The 18,451-nt window shown below is 41.0% G+C and overlaps 1 protein-coding gene across 2 annotated transcripts in view; it reads right to left on the bottom strand.

The window, feature by feature from the left end:
• Positions 1-11,965: 11,965 nt before the first annotated feature.
• E2F3 (E2F transcription factor 3) overlaps positions 11,966-18,451 on the bottom strand; it is a 90,930-nt gene continuing 84,444 nt past the window's right edge. For both annotated transcript variants that reach the window (XM_017862206.1, XM_017862207.1), the window contains exons 6-7: positions 17,418-17,553; positions 11,966-15,508 (exon numbers count right to left, since the gene is read on the bottom strand). In XM_017862206.1, the coding sequence (XP_017717695.1) occupies positions 15,246-15,508; positions 17,418-17,553 (399 nt within the window). In that variant the 3' untranslated portion in view covers positions 11,966-15,245. The remainder of the gene's footprint in view (positions 15,509-17,417; positions 17,554-18,451) is intronic.

An 18,451-nucleotide genomic window follows, 5' to 3' on the forward strand; every position in this document is an offset into this window, starting at 1 on the left:
GTTTTTATCAAGGGCAATTCCTGATGCCATCTGCACATATCAGTCCTTCAAAGAAGGGCTAAGCAAAGTGCTCAATAGTCCTGGTACAATAAAACTCTAACTTTTTCTGTCTCCTTGCTTCTCTTCTAGGTTTTAATTTAATTCTTGATTTTAAAAAGAAATTTAAAGTTTTGCCTTTCTTTTAATTCAACTCAATTCTCTATATTTATCTCTTTTTTTCTTTCTTTCTTTCTTTTTTTTTTTTTTTGAGATGGAGTCTTGCTCTGTTGCCCAGGCTGGAGTGCAATGGCGTGATCTCAGCTCACTGCAATCTCTACCTTCTGAGTTCAAGCGATTCTCCTTCCTCAGCCTCCTGAGTAGCTGGGATTATAGGTGTGTGCCATCATGTCTGGCTAAGTTTTGTAATTTTAGTAGAGATGATGTTTCACTGTGTTGGCCAGGCTGGTCTTGAACTCCTGACCTCGAGTAAGCCTCTTGCCTCAGCTGCCCAAAGTGCTGGGATTACAGGTGTGAGCCACTGCGGCTGGCTAATTTTTGTATTTTTAGTAGAGACGGGCTTTCACCATATTGGCCAGGCTGTTCTAGAGCTCTTGACCTCCAGTGATCCACCCGCCTCGGCCTCCCAAAGTGTTGGGATTACAGGTGTGAGCCACTGTGCCCAGCTAATTTTTGTATTTTTAGTAGAGACAGGGTTTCACCATTTTGGTCAGGCTGATCTCAAACCCCTGACACGCAGTGATCCGCCCATCTTGGTCTCCCAAAGTGTTGGGATTACAGGCGTGAACCTATAATATTAATAGGCACCCAGGCTATAATATAAATAGGCACCCAGCCTATTTTTATCTCTTTTTATCAGAACCCTTTATTGCAGTGCACAGCAAGACAAAGAGATTAACTCAATCCATGGTGTGTTATTCTTCTATAACTAATTTAGAAGATTAACTATAATTAGATTAGCTATACATTGCGTAGTGAAACATCACATTTGGCCGTCTAAAGGCTAGTTGGTTGTTAAAGAACTTGTCAATCACCTACCTTTATCCTTCTGAAATTTTGGGACCCAATCATTAAAAAATTATTTTTAATTTTGTAATAATTTCACATACAAAAACTGTATATGTAACAAATGTTAATTGTGATGCTTAGTAATAAAATGAAGACCTGTGAATTCACTGCCTAATTTAAGAACAAGGCAACAATACCATTGTGTCAAACTATTTCCAACTTACCAATTTTTTTCATAGCTAATTCTTTTGGTAATGTATCTCAGAAGTTATCAGCAAACTCAAGGTCATCTAGATTTTCTTCTACGTTATCTTCTAGAAGTTTTATAGATTTGCATTTTATGTTTAGGCTTACGATCCATTTTGAGTTAATTTTTGTGAAAGATGTAGAGACTGTATCTAGATTTATTTTGTTGCATGTGAATATCTAGTTATTCCAGCATCATTCATTGAAAAAATGATCCTCTCTCCATTGAATTGTGTTTGCTCCCTTATCAAAGATCAGTTGACTATACATTTGTGGGTCTAGTCCACAGATGTATCTGTCTATTCTTTCAGCAGTGTCATGTTGTTTTAGTCACTGTAGCATTAGAATAAGTCTTCAAGTGTCAGTCCTCTAACTTTGTTCTTCTATTTCAATATTTGTGTTAGCTATTCTGGGTCTTCTGTCTTTCTACATAAATTTTAGAAAGAGCATGTTGATACGCAAAAAATAGCTTGCTGGAATTTTTATTGGGATTGAGTTGAATCTAGAGATCAATTTGAGGAAAACTGACATCTTCAAAATATTAAATCTTTTTTTTTTGGGGGGGACGGGGTCTCGCTCTGTCGCCCGGGCTGGAGTGCAGTGGCCGGATGTCAGCTCACTGCAAGCTCCGCCTCCTGGGTTTACGCGATTCTCCTGCCTCAGCCTCCCCAGTAGCTGGGACTACAGGCGCCCGCCACCTCGCCCGGCTAGTTTTTTGTATTTTTTAGTAGAGACGGGGTTTCACCATGTTAGCCAGGATGGTCTCGATCTCCTGACCTCGTGATCCGCTCGTCTCGGCCTCCCAAAGTGCTGGGATTACAGATGTGAGCCACCGTATCCAGATCTTGGATTTCTTTCATGAGAGGTTTATAGTTTTACTCATGTAGAGCTTGTACATATTTTGTTAGGTTTATACCTAAGTATTTCTCTTTTTTGATGGTAATGTAAATAGTTTTGTGTTTTAAATTTCAAATTTAAATTGTTCATTTCTGGTATATAGAAATACAATTGATGTTGTCTATTAACCTTGTATCCTGCATCATTGCTATAATCACTTAAATTACAGGAGGCTTTTTGTTGATTATTTGGAATTTTCTACATAGATAGTCATATCAATCTGCAAACACAGTTTTATTTCTTCTTTCCCAATCAATATACATTTTATTTACTTTCTTGTCTATTGCATTAGTTAGAACTTCCAGTATGTTGTTGAATAAAATGGGTGAGAGGGAGTATCGTTATCATGTTCCCAATTTTAAAAGGAAAGCATCTGGTTTTTCACCATTAAGTCTAATATTAGCTGTCGGGTTTCTGTAGATGTTCTTTATTAAGTTGAGGAAGTTCCTTTCTATTTCTAGTTTGTGAAAGTTTTTATCATGGATGAGGGTTAGATTGTATGAAATGTTCTTTCTGCATCTATTGATAGGATTATATGATTTTCCTTCTTTGGCCTGTTGATATGATCAATTACATTAATTGATTTTTGAGTGTTGAACCAGCCTTGCCTAACTAGACTAAATTCCACTCAGTCATGGTGTCTCTTCTTTTTATAGATTGTTGCATTTTATTAGCTAAAATTTTGTTGAGGATATTGGCATCTATATTCACAAAAGATATTTGCCTGTAGTTTTCCATTCTTGTAGTTTCTTTGTCTGATTTTGATGTTAGGATAATGCTGGCTTCATAGAATAAGTTGGAAAGTTTTCACTCTGCTTCATTTTCTGGAAAATATTACAGACAATTGGTATAATTTCTCCCTTAAATGTTTGGCAGAATTTTACAGTCACTCCATTTGTGATGGCGTGCTTTCCATTTTGGGTGATTACTAATGAATAATTCAATATCTTTAATAGATACAGGCTTATGCACATAATCTATTTCTCCTTGTATAAATCTGGTTGATTGTGTTATCAATAAATTGCTCCATTTCATCTAGGTTACTAACTTTGTGGCCATCGAGTTGTTAATAATCTGCCTTTATTAGGTTTTTAACGTCCGAGATCTGTAGTGATGGCCACTCTTTCATTTCTGTTAGCAATTTTTCTTTTCTCCCCCTTTTTAAGTAACCTGGCTAAGAGTTTTATTGGTCTATTACTTATTGGTTTTATTAATTTTATTGGTCTTTTCAATAAACCAGCTTTTGGTTTTATTGATTTTCTCTATTGAGTTCCTGTTTCCAATTTCATTGATTTCTGTTCTAATTTTCATTATTTTCTTCTGCTTACTTTTGATTTAATTTGCTGTTTTTCTAGTCTCATAAGGTGGAAGCTTAGATGATTGATTTTTAGATCTTTTTTCTTTTCTAACATATGCATACAATGCTCTAAGCAATGCTTTCACTGCATCCCACAAATATTGGCAAGTTGTATTTTCATTTTCATTTAGTTCAAAATATATTTAAATTTCTCTTGAGACTTCTCTGATCCATGTATTATTTGGAAGTGTGTTTTGGGAGTTTTCCAGGTATCTTTCTGTCATTGATTTCTAGTTTACTTCTATTGTGGCCCAAGAACACACTTCTTTTGACTTCTACTCTTTCAAAGTTTTTAAGGTGTGTTTTGTGATTCAGAAAGTGATTTGTCTTATGAATGTTCTATGTTAGTTTGAGAAGAATGTGTCTTCCTCTGTTGTATGAAGTATTCTATAGATGTCAATTAGACTTAGTTGATCGATTCAGTTCAACTATGTCCTTGCTGATTTTCTGCTTAATGGGCCTGTTAATACTTTTTTTCTTTCTTTCTTTCTTTCTTTCTTTCTTTCTTTCTTTCTTTCTTTCTTTCTTTCTTTTTTCTTTCTTTTTTTTTTTTTTTGAGACAGAGTTTCGCTCTGTCACCCAGGCTGGAGTGCAGTGGCATGATCTCGGTCCACTGCAACCTCCACCTCCTGGGTTCAAGCAGTTCTCCTACCTCAGCCTCCAAGTAGCTGGGACCACAGGCATGTGCCACGACGCCTGGCTAATATTTTGTATTTTTGATAGAGATGGGGTTTCACCATGTTGACTAGGCTGGTCTCGAACTCCTTACCTCAACTCATCCACGTGTCTCTGCCTCCCAAAGTGCTGGGATTACAGGCATGAGCCGCCACGCCTGGCCCTGGTCTGTTAATTTCTACTTGAGGTGTGTGAAAGTCTTCAACTATAATAGTGGATTTGTCTGTTTCTCCTTATAGTTCTATAAATTTTTGCCTCATGTATTTTGACACTATGTTTTATTTTGTTTTGAGACAGAGTCTCGCTCTGTCGCCCAGGCTGGAGTGCAGTGGCAGGAACTCTGCTCACTGTGAGCCCCGCCTCCTGGGTTCACGACATTCTCCTGCCTCAGCCTCCCAAGCAGCTGGGACTACAGGCGCCCGCCACCACGCCCGGCTATTTTTTATTCTGTATTTTTTAGTAGAGACAGGGTTTCACTGTGTTAGCCAGGATGGTCTTGATCTCCTGACCTTGTGATCCGCCTGCCTCGGCCTCCCAAAGTGCTAGGATTACAGGCGTGAGCCACCGTGCCCAGCCTCTTGACACTCTGTTTTTAGGTGCATACACACTAAGGATTGTTATGTCTTCTTGGAGAATTGGCCCCTTTATCATTATGTAATGCCCCTGATAATTTTACTTACTCTGTAGTATGCTTTGTCTGAAATTAATACAGATCCTTCAGCTTTCTTTTGATTAGCAGTATTCACATAGTATAGCTTTCTCCATCCCCTTACATTTTTTAAAAATTTTATTGTGGTAAGAACACTTAACATGAGGTCTACCCTCTTAACAAATTTATAAGTGTACAACACCATGTTGTGGACTATAGGCACAGTGTTGTATGCAGAACTTAGTAATCTTGCATAACTGAAACTTTAGACCTATTGACTAGTTACTTCCCATTTCTTCCTTCCCTAGCTCTTGGAAACCAGTACTCTACTCTCTACCTAGGTACTATGTGTTTCATTGTTTTAGACACTCATGTAAACAGAATTACGCAGTACTTGTCTTTCTGTGACTGGCTTATTTCACTTAGAATTACGTCCTCAAGTTTCATCTATGTTGCCACATACGGCAGGATTTTTAAAAATGTTTTTTAAAGCTAGTCAAGTGAAGCACTGGGAGGGGAGAAGGAACAAAGAAATCTGTAACTGGTTGTGACCAATTAGTGGAAACATCACTGCACTTGGACCAGCTTAGATTTCCTTCTTTTTTTTTAAGGCTGAATAATATTTCACTGTATGCACGCCTATAATCCCAGCACTTTAGGAGGCCGAGGTAGGAAGATCAGTTGAGGACAGGAGTTCAAGACCAGCCTGGCCAACACGGTGAAACCCCATCTCTACCCAAAATACAAAAAGTAGCCAGGCGTGGTGGCACATGCCTGTAGTCCCAGCTACTTGGGAGGCTGAGGCAGGAGAATCGCTTGAACCCAGGAGGTGGAGGTTGAAGCGAGCCAAAATCTCTAACTTATGTTTTCGGTTGAATCTAGATGTTTTGTAACAGGGGGTTTCTTGGTTATCCTCTTCTTTTCTTTTTTTTTTTTTCTTTGTTCTTAATGGTTCATTCTGAATCCTAGCTATCTAATCTGCCATACTGATGGAAGCAAAAGTCCCATCCAATTATTTTTTCTGTACTTACAACTAAGTTTGTTCCCTACTTGCTGGATTTTTCTCCTTCCCAGAACCAGGTGTGGGAATTGCTTCTACACTTTGTACCTTCCCCTGTCCTTTGGTATACTCCTATGCTTGCTCTGTTCTATAGCACTCACTCTATCCCTTAAAAGATACCGCAACTCTTAGTCAATGGTGATGGTAGTTCCTTTTCGACTAAAGGAACACTCATTCTTTGGTTTCTTGCCAAGGACAGAATTTAGCTTGTGTCTCTTTTTAAACATCTTGGGTCTCCTTCTGCTTCCTCCCATTTCTGAACACATACACACACACACACACACACACACACACACACTTCTTCCTACCCATTTAAACATGTTCTCTTTGTTGGCATGTTTAAATTTTTATTCACTGACATCACTATTTCAGCTCTCTCTCCTATGGAATTGCAATACTCTTTTTTGTTCCTTGGGATTCCAGGGTATGGCTCAGAGCTAAATTCTTTTCTTCCTCCATTTACAGCACTGCCCACATACTGTTCCATCATTTGCAGATTGATTAGTTACTTCTGCAGCTGTTGCCATCAGTTACAAATGGCTTTAGACGAAGAGATAGGCATATGAAAATACTTTGCAAATTGTAAAGCCTTCTACAATGCTAAGGGCCATTCAGGCATAAGATATACACTATAATTTAGGCTTCAGCAGAGGCAAATGCCCCTGACTTTGATTGTGTAGAAAAAAATATCTTAAAGGCTTCTGAAGCTGAAAAGTGGTCTATACAAAAAGAGAAGTCTTTCAGGAGGAAATAGAGCACCCAGTTTAGAAGCTGCTGCCAATTTGATTCTTCCTACATTTGAATAAGCAAATCCATTTTAATCCACTACTAAAGAGAAAAGAAACACTGAGAAGTCTTCCAAACTTATGTTTCTTAGTTGTTTCCATCTCTCCCAATTTGCTGTTGTGCCATAGGCTAAGAGTATAATGACCACCATGCACCCATGAAGCATGGTTTGGAAGAGTAGAAGGAATTACAGGGCTGGTGGAGAATATAAACAGGGATCTCCCAGAAGTTCATGTTAATTCAAAGTAATTAATTAATCATGACAGCCAGCCTGTGGTTCCAGGGAAAAGACTGGGAAGAGGCAGGTTTCCAATGTGCATATCTGTGTAGAGAACTAAGAGACCTTATAGACACAGCAGAAAGAACATTGGACTAAGAATCTGAAGACTGTTCTTGACAAAAGAAAAATGGATCACAGAATTGTCCCTTGATGAAAACAGCTCGTTTCTGGCTGTGAGGTGGCCTTCCAACTCAGACACTATGATTCTCTGATCATTACCAGTTGACATGGTTTTGTCAGAGTTTAAAAGCCAGCCCTTGGTTAATGTTTTTGGTTTATTGGTTTATCTCAATTCCCTGGGCTTTAATATCTGTGTCTCTGTATTTGTGTGAAGTCAACCACTGTAGTTGATGTAGGCCAGCCTGTCCTTCACCAAGGCACTAACTCTATTCTGTGATACGAGAAACACCAAGTCCTAAAACAGCATAATGGAAGCAAGACTGCATTTTCCAATGTTGCTTCTGAGGCAAGTCCCTGATTACACGCAACTTTGTCCCTTCTCTTTTTTCCACAGCACTTGCCAAACACTTCAGCATCGGGACTCCAGAACTTTTTGACCGTGCTCTTCACACACAAAAAGCGTAAGAGTAATGCCTGCTTTTCTAAACATTTCAGAATACATTTAATAAATTCTGTTTGTCTTTTAGTCTTCAAGTCCCAGATTTAGGGGCACAACGAGAAAGACTTGCCGTTTGTATTCTATGGAACACTGTAACTTCCTGCTATGAGCGTCACTTCCTTAACGTCTGATTGACTCCAGGCTGATGAAGTCTATGTAGTCAGTGCAGAAATTCTTCTCAGCATCCCGGTGTATGACCTACAATTTAATTTTGTCATTTTCTTTCATATCATGGTTATAGATTAGATCTAGATTAGATCCCCAGCTCCTTGATCCTAGAAAGGGAATCCATTGGTTTATTTCGAGTCATGCCTACTTGGAGAGTCATCTCCAAGCACTCTTGCATTCAGATGCACAGGCTTGGGCTGGGAATTGCTCCAACCCACCCTAGATCAGGACCTCTGTGGCTTTGTAGAGCTTTCCAGTAGCAAGGCTACATCTGTCTTCCATTTCCATTCCTGCCTCTAACCATCTGTCCTTCCAATTCTTCCAAAAATGGCTTCAGTCAGAAAAATAGCTCATTTGAGATCTGGCCTTCCGGTTTGCTTTTCCTAGCTAAAACTTGTTTCTCCCCTAACACTAGACTGCAAACTTCCTCTTCCTGACAGGACCTAGGCCTTTTTAAATTTGGGCTCTAGCGCCTAGAACAGTTCCTGGCATCCAGCAATCACTTTATATTCATTCAAAGAGTGACTGACCCTGTTTCCCTTAATGGCCACTGAATCACTGAATACAGTTCACTGTTCTGTATTAGTTGTATATTCTATCTCGCAATATTGCTACGACTGATCTGATTTCTTCTTCTCTCCCTCCCTTCAGTCCTCCCTCCCTCCCTCCTCTCCCTTCCTCCCTTCATTGGGATCTCCCTGCTGAAACTGATTTACAGATTTTCCCCAGAGCGAAACCCATTTCTAAAACAGTACTTTGAGTGAGGTTCTAAATTATAAAATATTCACACATCCCAGTCCTATATCAACTTTATTTTTTATTTTTATTTTTGAGACAGATTCTTGTTCTGTCGCCAGACTGGAGTGCAGTAGTGTGATCTTGGATCACTGCAACCTCCGCCTTCTGGGTTCAAGTGATTCTCCTGCCTCAGCCTCCTGAGTGGCTAGGACTACAGGCGTGTGCCACCACACCCAGCTAATTTTTGTATTTTTAGTAGAGACGGGGTTTCAACATGTTGGCTAGGATGATCTCGATCTATTGACCTTGTGCTTCCACCATGCTCAGCTAATTTTTTTTTTTTTTTTTTTTTTTTGTATTTTTAGTAGAGACGGGGTTTCGCCATGTTTGCCAGGCTGGTCTCCTGACCTCAGGTGATCCATCTGCCTCGGCCTCCCATTTGCTGGGATTAAAGACGTGAGCCACCACGCCCGGCCTATATCAACTTTTTAAAGAATGCAGCACTACGAGGTTGATGTAAATTCATCTTGTCTACATTACCTGAGGTCAGGAGTTCGAGACCAGCCCAGCCAACATGGCGAAATCCCATCTCTACCAAAAATACAAAATTAGCTGGATGTGGTAGCACACGCCTGTGGTCCCAGCTACTCGGGAGGCTGAGGCAGGAGAATCACTTGAACCCGGGAGGCGGAGGTTGCAGTGAGCCAAGATCAGGCCACTGCACTCCAGCCTGGGCGACAGAGTGAGACTCCATCTCAAAAAAAAAAAAAAGAAGTTAAACACAGAAAGCCACATGTTGCATGATTCCATTTGTAGGAAACATATGGAACAGGTGAGTCCATAGGGACAAAAAAGCAGAAAGCAGGGACTGCAAGGTGTCGGGGATAGGGAGTAACTGCTTTATGGACGCAGGTTTCCTTTTGGAGTGATGAAAATGTCTTCTGGAACTAGACAGAAGTCATGGCTATACAACACTGTGAATGCTATCAAATGTTACTAATGGTAAATTTTGTTACGAAAATTATACCACATAAAATATATAGTACCTGACATATAAGCATTCTATAAACTTTTTTTGTTACAGCAAAATGAACAAAATTGTCTCTCAAACAGGCAATCACCTAAGTATATTATTAAATACATTTTTAGGCCGGGTGCGGTGTCTCGTGTCTGTAATCCCAGCACTTTCGGAGGCCAAGGAGGGTGGATCACTTGAGGTCAGGAGTTCAAGACCAACCTGGCCAAGATAGTGAAATCCCGTCTTTACTAAAAATACAAAAATTAGCCGGGCCTGGTGGTGGGCATCTGTAACCCCAGCTACTTGGGAGGCTGAGACATGAGAATTGCCTGAACCTGAGAGGCAGAGGTTGCAGTGAGCCAAGATCACTCCACTCCACTCCAGCCTGGGCAGCAGAGCAAGACTCATCTCAAAAAAAGAATTTTTTTTTTTCTTTTTTAAATCACTGGAATGTTATGCAGCCTTTGAAGAGCGTGAACATGATCTACAAGTACTCACATGGAAAAATGTGACATCGATAAAAAGCTTCAGATCAGCATATATGGTATGACTTACATTAAGTCATGTTATAACACACATGCTCACCTATAATCCCTGTACTTTTGAGGGCTGAGGGGGGATGATTGCTTAAGGATAGGAGTTTGAGGCCAGACTGGGCAACATTACACGACTCCACCTCCAGAAAAATAAAAAAAAAATTAGCCAGGGTTGATGGTGCACGCCTACTAGTCCCACCTACCCAGGAGACTGAGGCGGGAGGATCGCTGGAGCCCAGGAGTCTGAGGCTGCAGTGAGCCATGATGGTGCCACCGTACTCAAGCCTGGGCAACGGAGTGAGATCCTGTCTCTAAACAAAAACAAAAACAAAATAAAATAGGTCGGGCGTGGTGACTCACCCCTATAATCCCAGCACTTTGGGAGGCCAAGGCGGGTGGATCACCTGAGGTCCAGAGTTTGAGACCAGCCTGGCCAACATGGTGAAACCCTGTCTCTACTAAAAATACAAAATTAGCCAGGCGTGATGGTGCATGCCTGTAATCCCAGCTACTCAGGAGGCTGAGGCAGGAGAATCGCTTGAATCCAGGAGGTGGAGGTTGCAGTGAGCTGAGATTGTGCCACTGCACTGTAGCCTGGGCGACAGAGCCAGGTTCTGTCTCAAATAAATAAATAAATACAAACAAAATAAAATAAAATACACACGTTCATGCACAGATATGTGCCTAGAAAATGACTGGAAGGATAATACAAGAAAAATGAGAACAAGGCCGGGTGTGGTGGCTCAAGCCTGTAATCCCAGCACTTTGGGAGGCTGAGACGGGCGGATCACGAGGTCAGGAGATCGAGACCATCCTGGCTAACACGGTGAAACCCCGTCTCTACTAAAAAATACAAAAGCTAGCTGGGCGAGGTGGCGGGCACCTGTAGTCCCAGCTACTCGGGAGGCTGAGGCAGGAGAATGGTGTAAACCTGGGAGGCGGAGCTTGCAGTGAGCTGAGATTTGGCCACTCCCCTCCAGCCTGGGCGACAGAGCGAGACCTCCGTCTCAAAAAAAAAAAAAAAGAAAAAAAAAGAAAATGAGAACAGTGAGTTATCTCTTGGCATGAATAGCATAAGAGGCAGGTAAGACCCTCCCCCTTTTTTAAACTTCATACCTTCATATTGATTTTGTGTGTACAATATATACACTTTGGGGTTTTTAAATTAAGTCAGAAGTTAACAGTGTCACATGGCAGTCAAAAAATTCAAATCTGCTCCTAGATGGCAATTACTAGAAAATATCTAGAACATGGGAGGTATGACTAGATTCAGAATTAAGCTGCTGGCTTTATAACTCTTATGAGGTGTCAAACTTGTCAACTTTCTCAAGTGGTAAAAATCTTCAGTGTCCCAAGAGTGGTTTCTGCACATGGTCACAGGGACAACGGTAGTTCTCTTCAAGCAGGGGTAGAGCGTACCAAATGGGTCACCAAATATTTGTCAGTGTTTCCAGAGTCCCAAATACCATGTAAAGGAACGATGTTTTAAGCTTTTTGTTAGCCTTCTCTCTTAACTTGTTTAAGAATGTTTTAAAAAAAAATCAATAATAGGCTGGCGGGTGGCTTATGGCCTATAATCCCAGCACCTTTGGGAGGCCGGAGCAGGCGATCACTTGAGGTCGGGATTCGAGACCAGCCTGGCGCAACATTGTAAACTCCTGCTCTACCAAAATTACAAAAATGCCAATCGTGGTGCGGGTGTCCTGCTAGACCCAGCTACCAGGAGAATGAGGCAGGTGGAATTGCTGACGCTGGGAGGTGGAGGTTGCAGTGAACCGAGATTGCGCCACTCCACTCCAGCCTGCACGAGAGTGACAACTCTGCCTCAAAAAAAAAAAAAAAAAAAAAAAAGAAATAAAAAAGAAAAAGGAAAAAAAATAAATTAAAGAGAGCATAAGAACTATTAAAGGAAACCATCCACAAGCCTGAACCTCTAAAAAAAAATCATTTTATGATCCTTTACCATAACAAAATTTATTCAAAATTTACACCCATTTGAAGTGTAAGATCACAGCTAGAGAACAGATCACCCCGTAATCAAAATCTATTTACAAAATCCATCATAAACTTTTTTTGTGTTTTTTTACATTATATTACATATTTCCTTTTTTAAACTAGCATACAACACAAAAGTAAATGATTCGCATTTGCCTAACTCCAATTTTGGGAGAAATACTTCCTTTTACAAAAATCACGTACCCCGTAGGAAGAGAAATTCCCAGCACCCTGACCAATTGCCTCCACCCGACTTACTCTGCAAGCCATCTTCCTCAATCCTCCTTCTCATACACACGAGTTGTCATGCCACATTGAATGTCTTATGTTTCTTTTTCCGAAGCAAGCTTAAATACTGCCAATTTTAATATTTACCAATCTATACATGACACAAAAATGAAAACAAGACACGACACAGAACAGAAAAAACAAACAAATAACACTCTTACAAAAATTACAAACCAGCTAGAAATATTCGGCAGTGTTTACAAATTAATTGCTATTTGTACAAATTGCCAAATAATGGAAAATGTGAGTAGACTACATATCAACTTAAATAAAACGATTGCTATGCACAACTCTGTACATATAAACACATACCTAACACTGTTTGACAGCTCATGTGTTGCCCTTTATACATTTTATTTTCTAAGGCTCACGCAGTCATAATTCGCACACTTGTAACTTTTAGCCATTTCGTGTGTGAGCTTTAATAGCAGCAACTCAATGGTACCAGGAAACCTGCATACTTAGTACTTAAAGTAACGCAAATACTGTAGTACTAACCCACTTTGTGTGCCGGATACTAAGTCAAAAAGAAAAGTACTTAATGCAAACAAAATACAGTATGGACATCTAATTAATGTACACCAGTTAAGCCCAGTAACTGGAAAAAAAAATCTTATCCATGAAGGAACTTTTAAGACTTATTAGTATTCCTTTCATTTTTAAAACAATAAATACGGCATTACATTATGAGAAATTTCAACAAAACACACAACAATCTAGCCAGGTGAGCTCAGTCTTCAGACTTTGGAAAAAATCAGCTTTGTGCAGCTGGCAAAGAGAATTACACAAAGCTGGAAGCAGAGGCAGCTAACCAGATGAGATAAATATGGGAAATGGGGAAAAGCTTGGCATAAATGGTTTCCCATACAGGAAAAAACCCCACAGTGCATTTCCAGTAGGCACTTAACACAAAGCTCCCTCTCCCTCCCCCACCCCAATGCTTCATCTAGGACCACACCGACATTTTGTACCAAGTCCAGTGTGTGTGAGGGGAGGAGGCCAGGGATGGAGGCTGAAGAAGAAAAAAGGAAGATAGTCTGCACCTTTGTTTTTCTTCCCAAACATACACCCACGCATACCCACACAAAGAGTTTAAAGTGCTGGTGTCATCTGTCTTGACCCCACCACCACTTTGCATATTGTGGAAATCTACCTGGAGTAAACTGGCTGGGGCTCTTGTGGTTTTTTGTTTGTGTTTTTTTTTTTTTTCCTAAGGGATATTTTCAATTCAATTAAACATATGAGTTGAGTGCCTACTATATGCCTACCATTGGGTCAGGCACATAGCATTTCAATTTAACTGTTCGTTTTGAGGTTTGTTCTTTATCTGACTCCCTCATTCCCGCAGTCCTTAGCATCCAAGGAATGGACCGGAGACACTACGCCATATTCCCAGTGGGAGATAGCCACTGCCACCTGCCTGAGGGAAGGCCATTCTTGGACATAACTGGTAGGATTTGCAGCTGACACAAAGCCTCCAACTTGGGACACCATTCCTGAAGAGTAAAGCGGGAGACGCCCTGGCATTGTTTAGCTTCATTTTCTACGTCCCCGACTTCCCTTGGTCCAACTTATTCCTTCATAGAGGAAGGGGAACGGGGTCTGGCCAGAACTATTCCAGCCCCTGACACAGGGCCGCTCCCTGTTCCTGCCAGCTTAAGGAAATGCCACTCACACAATGGGGATGTCTTTCTCCCTAGAGGTCTCTCCATCTGACCCCATCCTGAGAAGTGGTCTCCCTGAGTGCGGTGTAAGAGAGCCCTTTCCCCCGTCACAGGGGCCCGGGAAGCCCAAGGATGGAGGGACCCATGCTTGCTGCTCCTTGGGGCTGTTACGTCATCTGACCTGGTTCTCCTTTCCAATGGGCCACCCATGTCAGCAAGCCCCAGGACTGACTCGCTCCAAGCTCCCCCTCCTGGGAATGGAAGCACGATGGGACAAAGCTTCTTGCAGAGGCTGATAAACCTTAGATCACACAGGTTTGGATGCTCTGATCAGTAGAGGTTCTCTCCCTCTGCTTAAGTAATGTGAATTTGCAAAAACCGCTTCAAAGTAAACAATTAAATTGAAATGGTGATGGGTGCCACAGGAATGCTTAAATGGCAGCTAAAAAAATAAAAAGTCTAAAACAATCCACAAAGAACTAAGTAGGCATTTGCTACAAATCAACTGGAAACTCACAAACACATTGGGGACAGGGGAATGGGAGTGGTTCATGGAGACAGGAAAATCCACAACAGCTTAGAGTGGCAGAACTCTACTAGTCTTCTGTATCTGCAACAAGTATATTTGAAAACAGGTTCTTCATCCAGAAGGCTGTGGAGGTTTTCTTGACCTCCTACTGGGACACACAGTTCATAGCTTAAACTGAATTATGACAGTAATTTAAATATTCCTAAGAAGAGCTGAAGAAATCCATTTCATACTTTTGCATGACTTCAAGTTTGCATTTGCTGCAGTTCCATTCCATATTAGCAGACCCCAAAGACATGCATTCTGCGGAGAAGGCACGGCTTGAAATGCTATTAAGGAAGATTGCTGTTTCCCAGCGGGCCAGGTGGCCAGACCCCATTCTACAGCCCATCCGTCAGGCACAGCAAGCCAATCCGGGGAGGAAGGAGGAAGGAAAAGTCGGGGTGAGAGACACCTGATTGCACATTTTCTCACTTGCTGACTTAGCCAGGAGATCTTGGAGCCTGGAGCAAAGCAGGGCTTTCCCAAGGGAGCCTGCAACTGTGCGTTTAGACAATTTGTTTATTAATTTTTTAAAAAATTCATTAAAATGTCAGCTTTCTTCTGAAGTTTGTAGTTTACTTCATGATACTCTCTTGGAGGAAGAAGGTAGGAAGGGACAACACTGCATGACAGATGTTCTGGTTCCATGATAAAAAAATATCGGTTTTTAAGGAGAGTTCACACGAAGCATAATCAACTACACATGAAGTCTTCCACCAGTGGGAGCTTTTCCAAATCGTAAGCATCAAAGAGATCGCTGATGCCTTCCTCCTCCCCGAGGCTCAGGAGATAGTCCTCTTGCAGCAGGGGAGGCAGTAAGTTCACAAACGGTCCTTCTAGGTTGGAAGGAATTTGGTCCTCAGTCTGCTGTAAGAGGTTGGCTGGGGAGGCCAAAGGAGAAAGGTTTCCCATAGAAATTGAGCAATCGCTATGTCCTGAGTTGGTTGAAGCCAAGTCTGAAAGGAAAACATTGGTGGAAACAAAAAATAAGTTAGAAAAATCAAATGAATTTTTCTGGAAGAATGTATATGTTGCTGTTAGAAAAAAGCATGCGCCTTCTGCTAATAATGACAATGAGATGACTTTATGATGCAGATCACCTTTTATGCTAACAGGTACAAAAAAGTTCCTTGCCACCCTTCTCCCTCTTTTAATTTTTGAGACAGGGTCTTATTCTGTTGGCTGGAGTTCAGTGGTGTGATCATGACTCACTGCAGTCTTGAACTCCGGGGTTCAAGGAATCCTCCCACTTCAGCCTCCCAAGTAGCTGGGACTCCAGGTGTAAGCCACCATGCCTGGTTAATCTTTTTTTTTAGAGACAGGGTTTTGCCATGTTGCCCAGTCTGGTCTCGAACTCCTGGGCTCAAGTGATCTGCCTTCCTTGGCCTCCCAAAGTGCAGAAATTACAGGTGTGAGCCACCATGCCTGGCCATCTTTCTTTGGCCCTAGTCTACTCACCTCACTCATTTTTCAAATAACTAGTCAATAAACAAGAATGCATATAGCTTCAACGATGAGAGGATAACAAGTTCAAAAACTTCTCTCTGCTATCTAGTCATTGTTTAAAGAAAATCAAAACAAAACACTATATACATACTGAAAAGTTGACTTCCTAGTAGAAACTCACCAACTGAAAAAAGCACTTTTTCTTAAGAGAAGGTGTCTTGCTATGTTGTCTATGCTGGAGTGCAGTGGCTATTCACAGGCAAGCATAGCTCACTCTAACCTCAAACTCCTGGGCTCAAGTGATCCTGTTGCCCCAGCCTCCCTAGAGCTGGGACTACATGCAGAATTCACTGATTTTAACCCAGTCTTTTTGGAACAACCAGCTTATTAAAAAGATCTCTAAAACACATTTAAGACATATCCACTTTGGATTTCTGTGGTGAAAAAAGATGGCCTTTTGTTTTACCATTTCAGGTGCTGTACTTTTGCTCAGTATTAAATCAGACTTATTCACTTAAATCACCCTTATTCTTGCTACTATATAAGGAGACAATAAGAAAAAAAAATTGCATGTATATCCTCAAGCTAGGAAATGGAAAAAAATATATACTGCAAAGTGCTTCCTTTGCTCTTTGCAGAGCAGGAAGAAGTTAGACGTCTTTTCTTTTCATGTTTCTGAGACGGAGTCTTGCTCTTTTGCCAGGCTGGAGTGCAGTGGTGGATCTCGGCTCACTGCAACCTCTGACTCCCTGGTTCAAGTGATTCTCCTGCCTCAGCCTCCCGAGTAGCTGGGATTACAGGCACGCGCCACCACACCCAGCTAATTTTTGTATTTTTAGTAGAGACAGGGTTTCGCTATGTTGGCCAGGATGGTCTCAATCTCCTGACCTCGTGGTCCACCCGCCTCGGCCTCCCAAAGTGCTGGGATTACAGGCGTGAGCCACCGTGCCCAGCAAGACTTATTTTCCTAGGGTTCTCCTCCCATATCCTTTCTCCATCTCATTGGGGGGAAAAAAAGACAAAAATTCTCCAACAAAGGCTTTTCTTGGCAAACCTTTTTCATTTCCCTCTCTGATGAGCTCTGCGGTGTCATTCAAAGGTGTGTGGTCAAGTGTCTCTGATGATCCACCAAGACAGTTCACAGCTTTGCTCCTCACTTTAGCTGGTTTTCAAAAATGCTGTGAGGAAACATTCTCTGCCAATAGCAAAAGCCTGAAGTGACTCCATAAGTGGGTGAAGGAGCCATTTTTCCAAAATCATTATTTTCTTCTGCAAACCAGTCAGAATGTCTTTTAGAACATGTTACCTAATAACAATAGAAGTTTTTGTTTCTTGCCTAGGCTTGTGGTTCCAATACAGATGGTTCTAGTCACCCTCATTTTTAACATAGTTTCCAAAAGACAAAAGTGGAATTTTTACCTTTGGAAGTGGGTTTAGGGATATTCCCATTGTGGTCTTGGTTGTTTGTTTTCATTGGACTGTGTGTTTCAGTCTCTTCTGGACATAAGTAAACCTCAATGGGCCCTTGGGTACTTGCCAAATGTATTTGTAGGCTCTATGAACAGAAATGGGAGAAGTTCGAATCATAAGTTCTTTTAGAAATAAAAGCCATAGTAATTTTATCTAAAATGGAAAGTAAGAACAATGTTCACTGTTCACTTGCTTTTTCCCTACTAGTCCAACTCTATCAAAGACTGTCACCCTCTTGAGCAGGGGTCAGCAAACCACAGCCGAAGGGCCACATCCAGTTCACCAAGTGGCTTTGTAAATAAAGTTTTATTGGAAGAGAGTCACACTCATTCCCATTGTTTATTATTGCCTCTGGCTGTTTTCATATTCAATGGCAGAGGTGCACAGTTGAACAGTCTAGACACAGGGTGTAAGGCTCGCAAAGACAAAAATATTTACTATCTACCTGACAGTCAATGAAAATGTTTGCTGAGTCCTGCCCTAGAGAAAGAAAACTTTTTTGGGGGGGTTTGGGGGAGGGGAGAGTCAGTCTGAAAATAGCACAATGGGTGAGGTGAACTGTGTTCTTTGGATATATTCTTTTTCTGCAAATTATTACAAGGTCCTTTAAGTGTTCCAAATACAGCATTTCCATGTTATTGTTCCTTTATGGTAGGACTTTTTCATGTTGAACTGTATACTGATGAACAGTATTCGTAAGTGCTGGGAACTGCATCTATTAAGAGAATGCAGTGTACTAACAGTTAAAAATCTTTTTCATCTAGGTCAAAGAGCTATTATTATCTTTTAGGGTAAGAAGTCTACCCTAGATGGAAGCGTGTAACTTTTATTCTCTTTTTTTATCTCCTATGGATTTTCTTTTTACTACAGCTCTTTATGTTATAGTTGTAGTCTAGGCCTCTATTATCCAAGTATATCTGAAAATCATAAAATATGCCCCTACTTTCTTACAATATTCTAGTCTATCAGCTAACCCAAAGCCC

Source organism: Rhinopithecus bieti, unplaced genomic scaffold (genome assembly GCF_001698545.2).
Source record: "Rhinopithecus bieti isolate Rb0 unplaced genomic scaffold, ASM169854v2 scaffold_62795, whole genome shotgun sequence".
Lineage (NCBI taxonomy): Eukaryota > Metazoa > Chordata > Mammalia > Primates > Cercopithecidae > Rhinopithecus > Rhinopithecus bieti.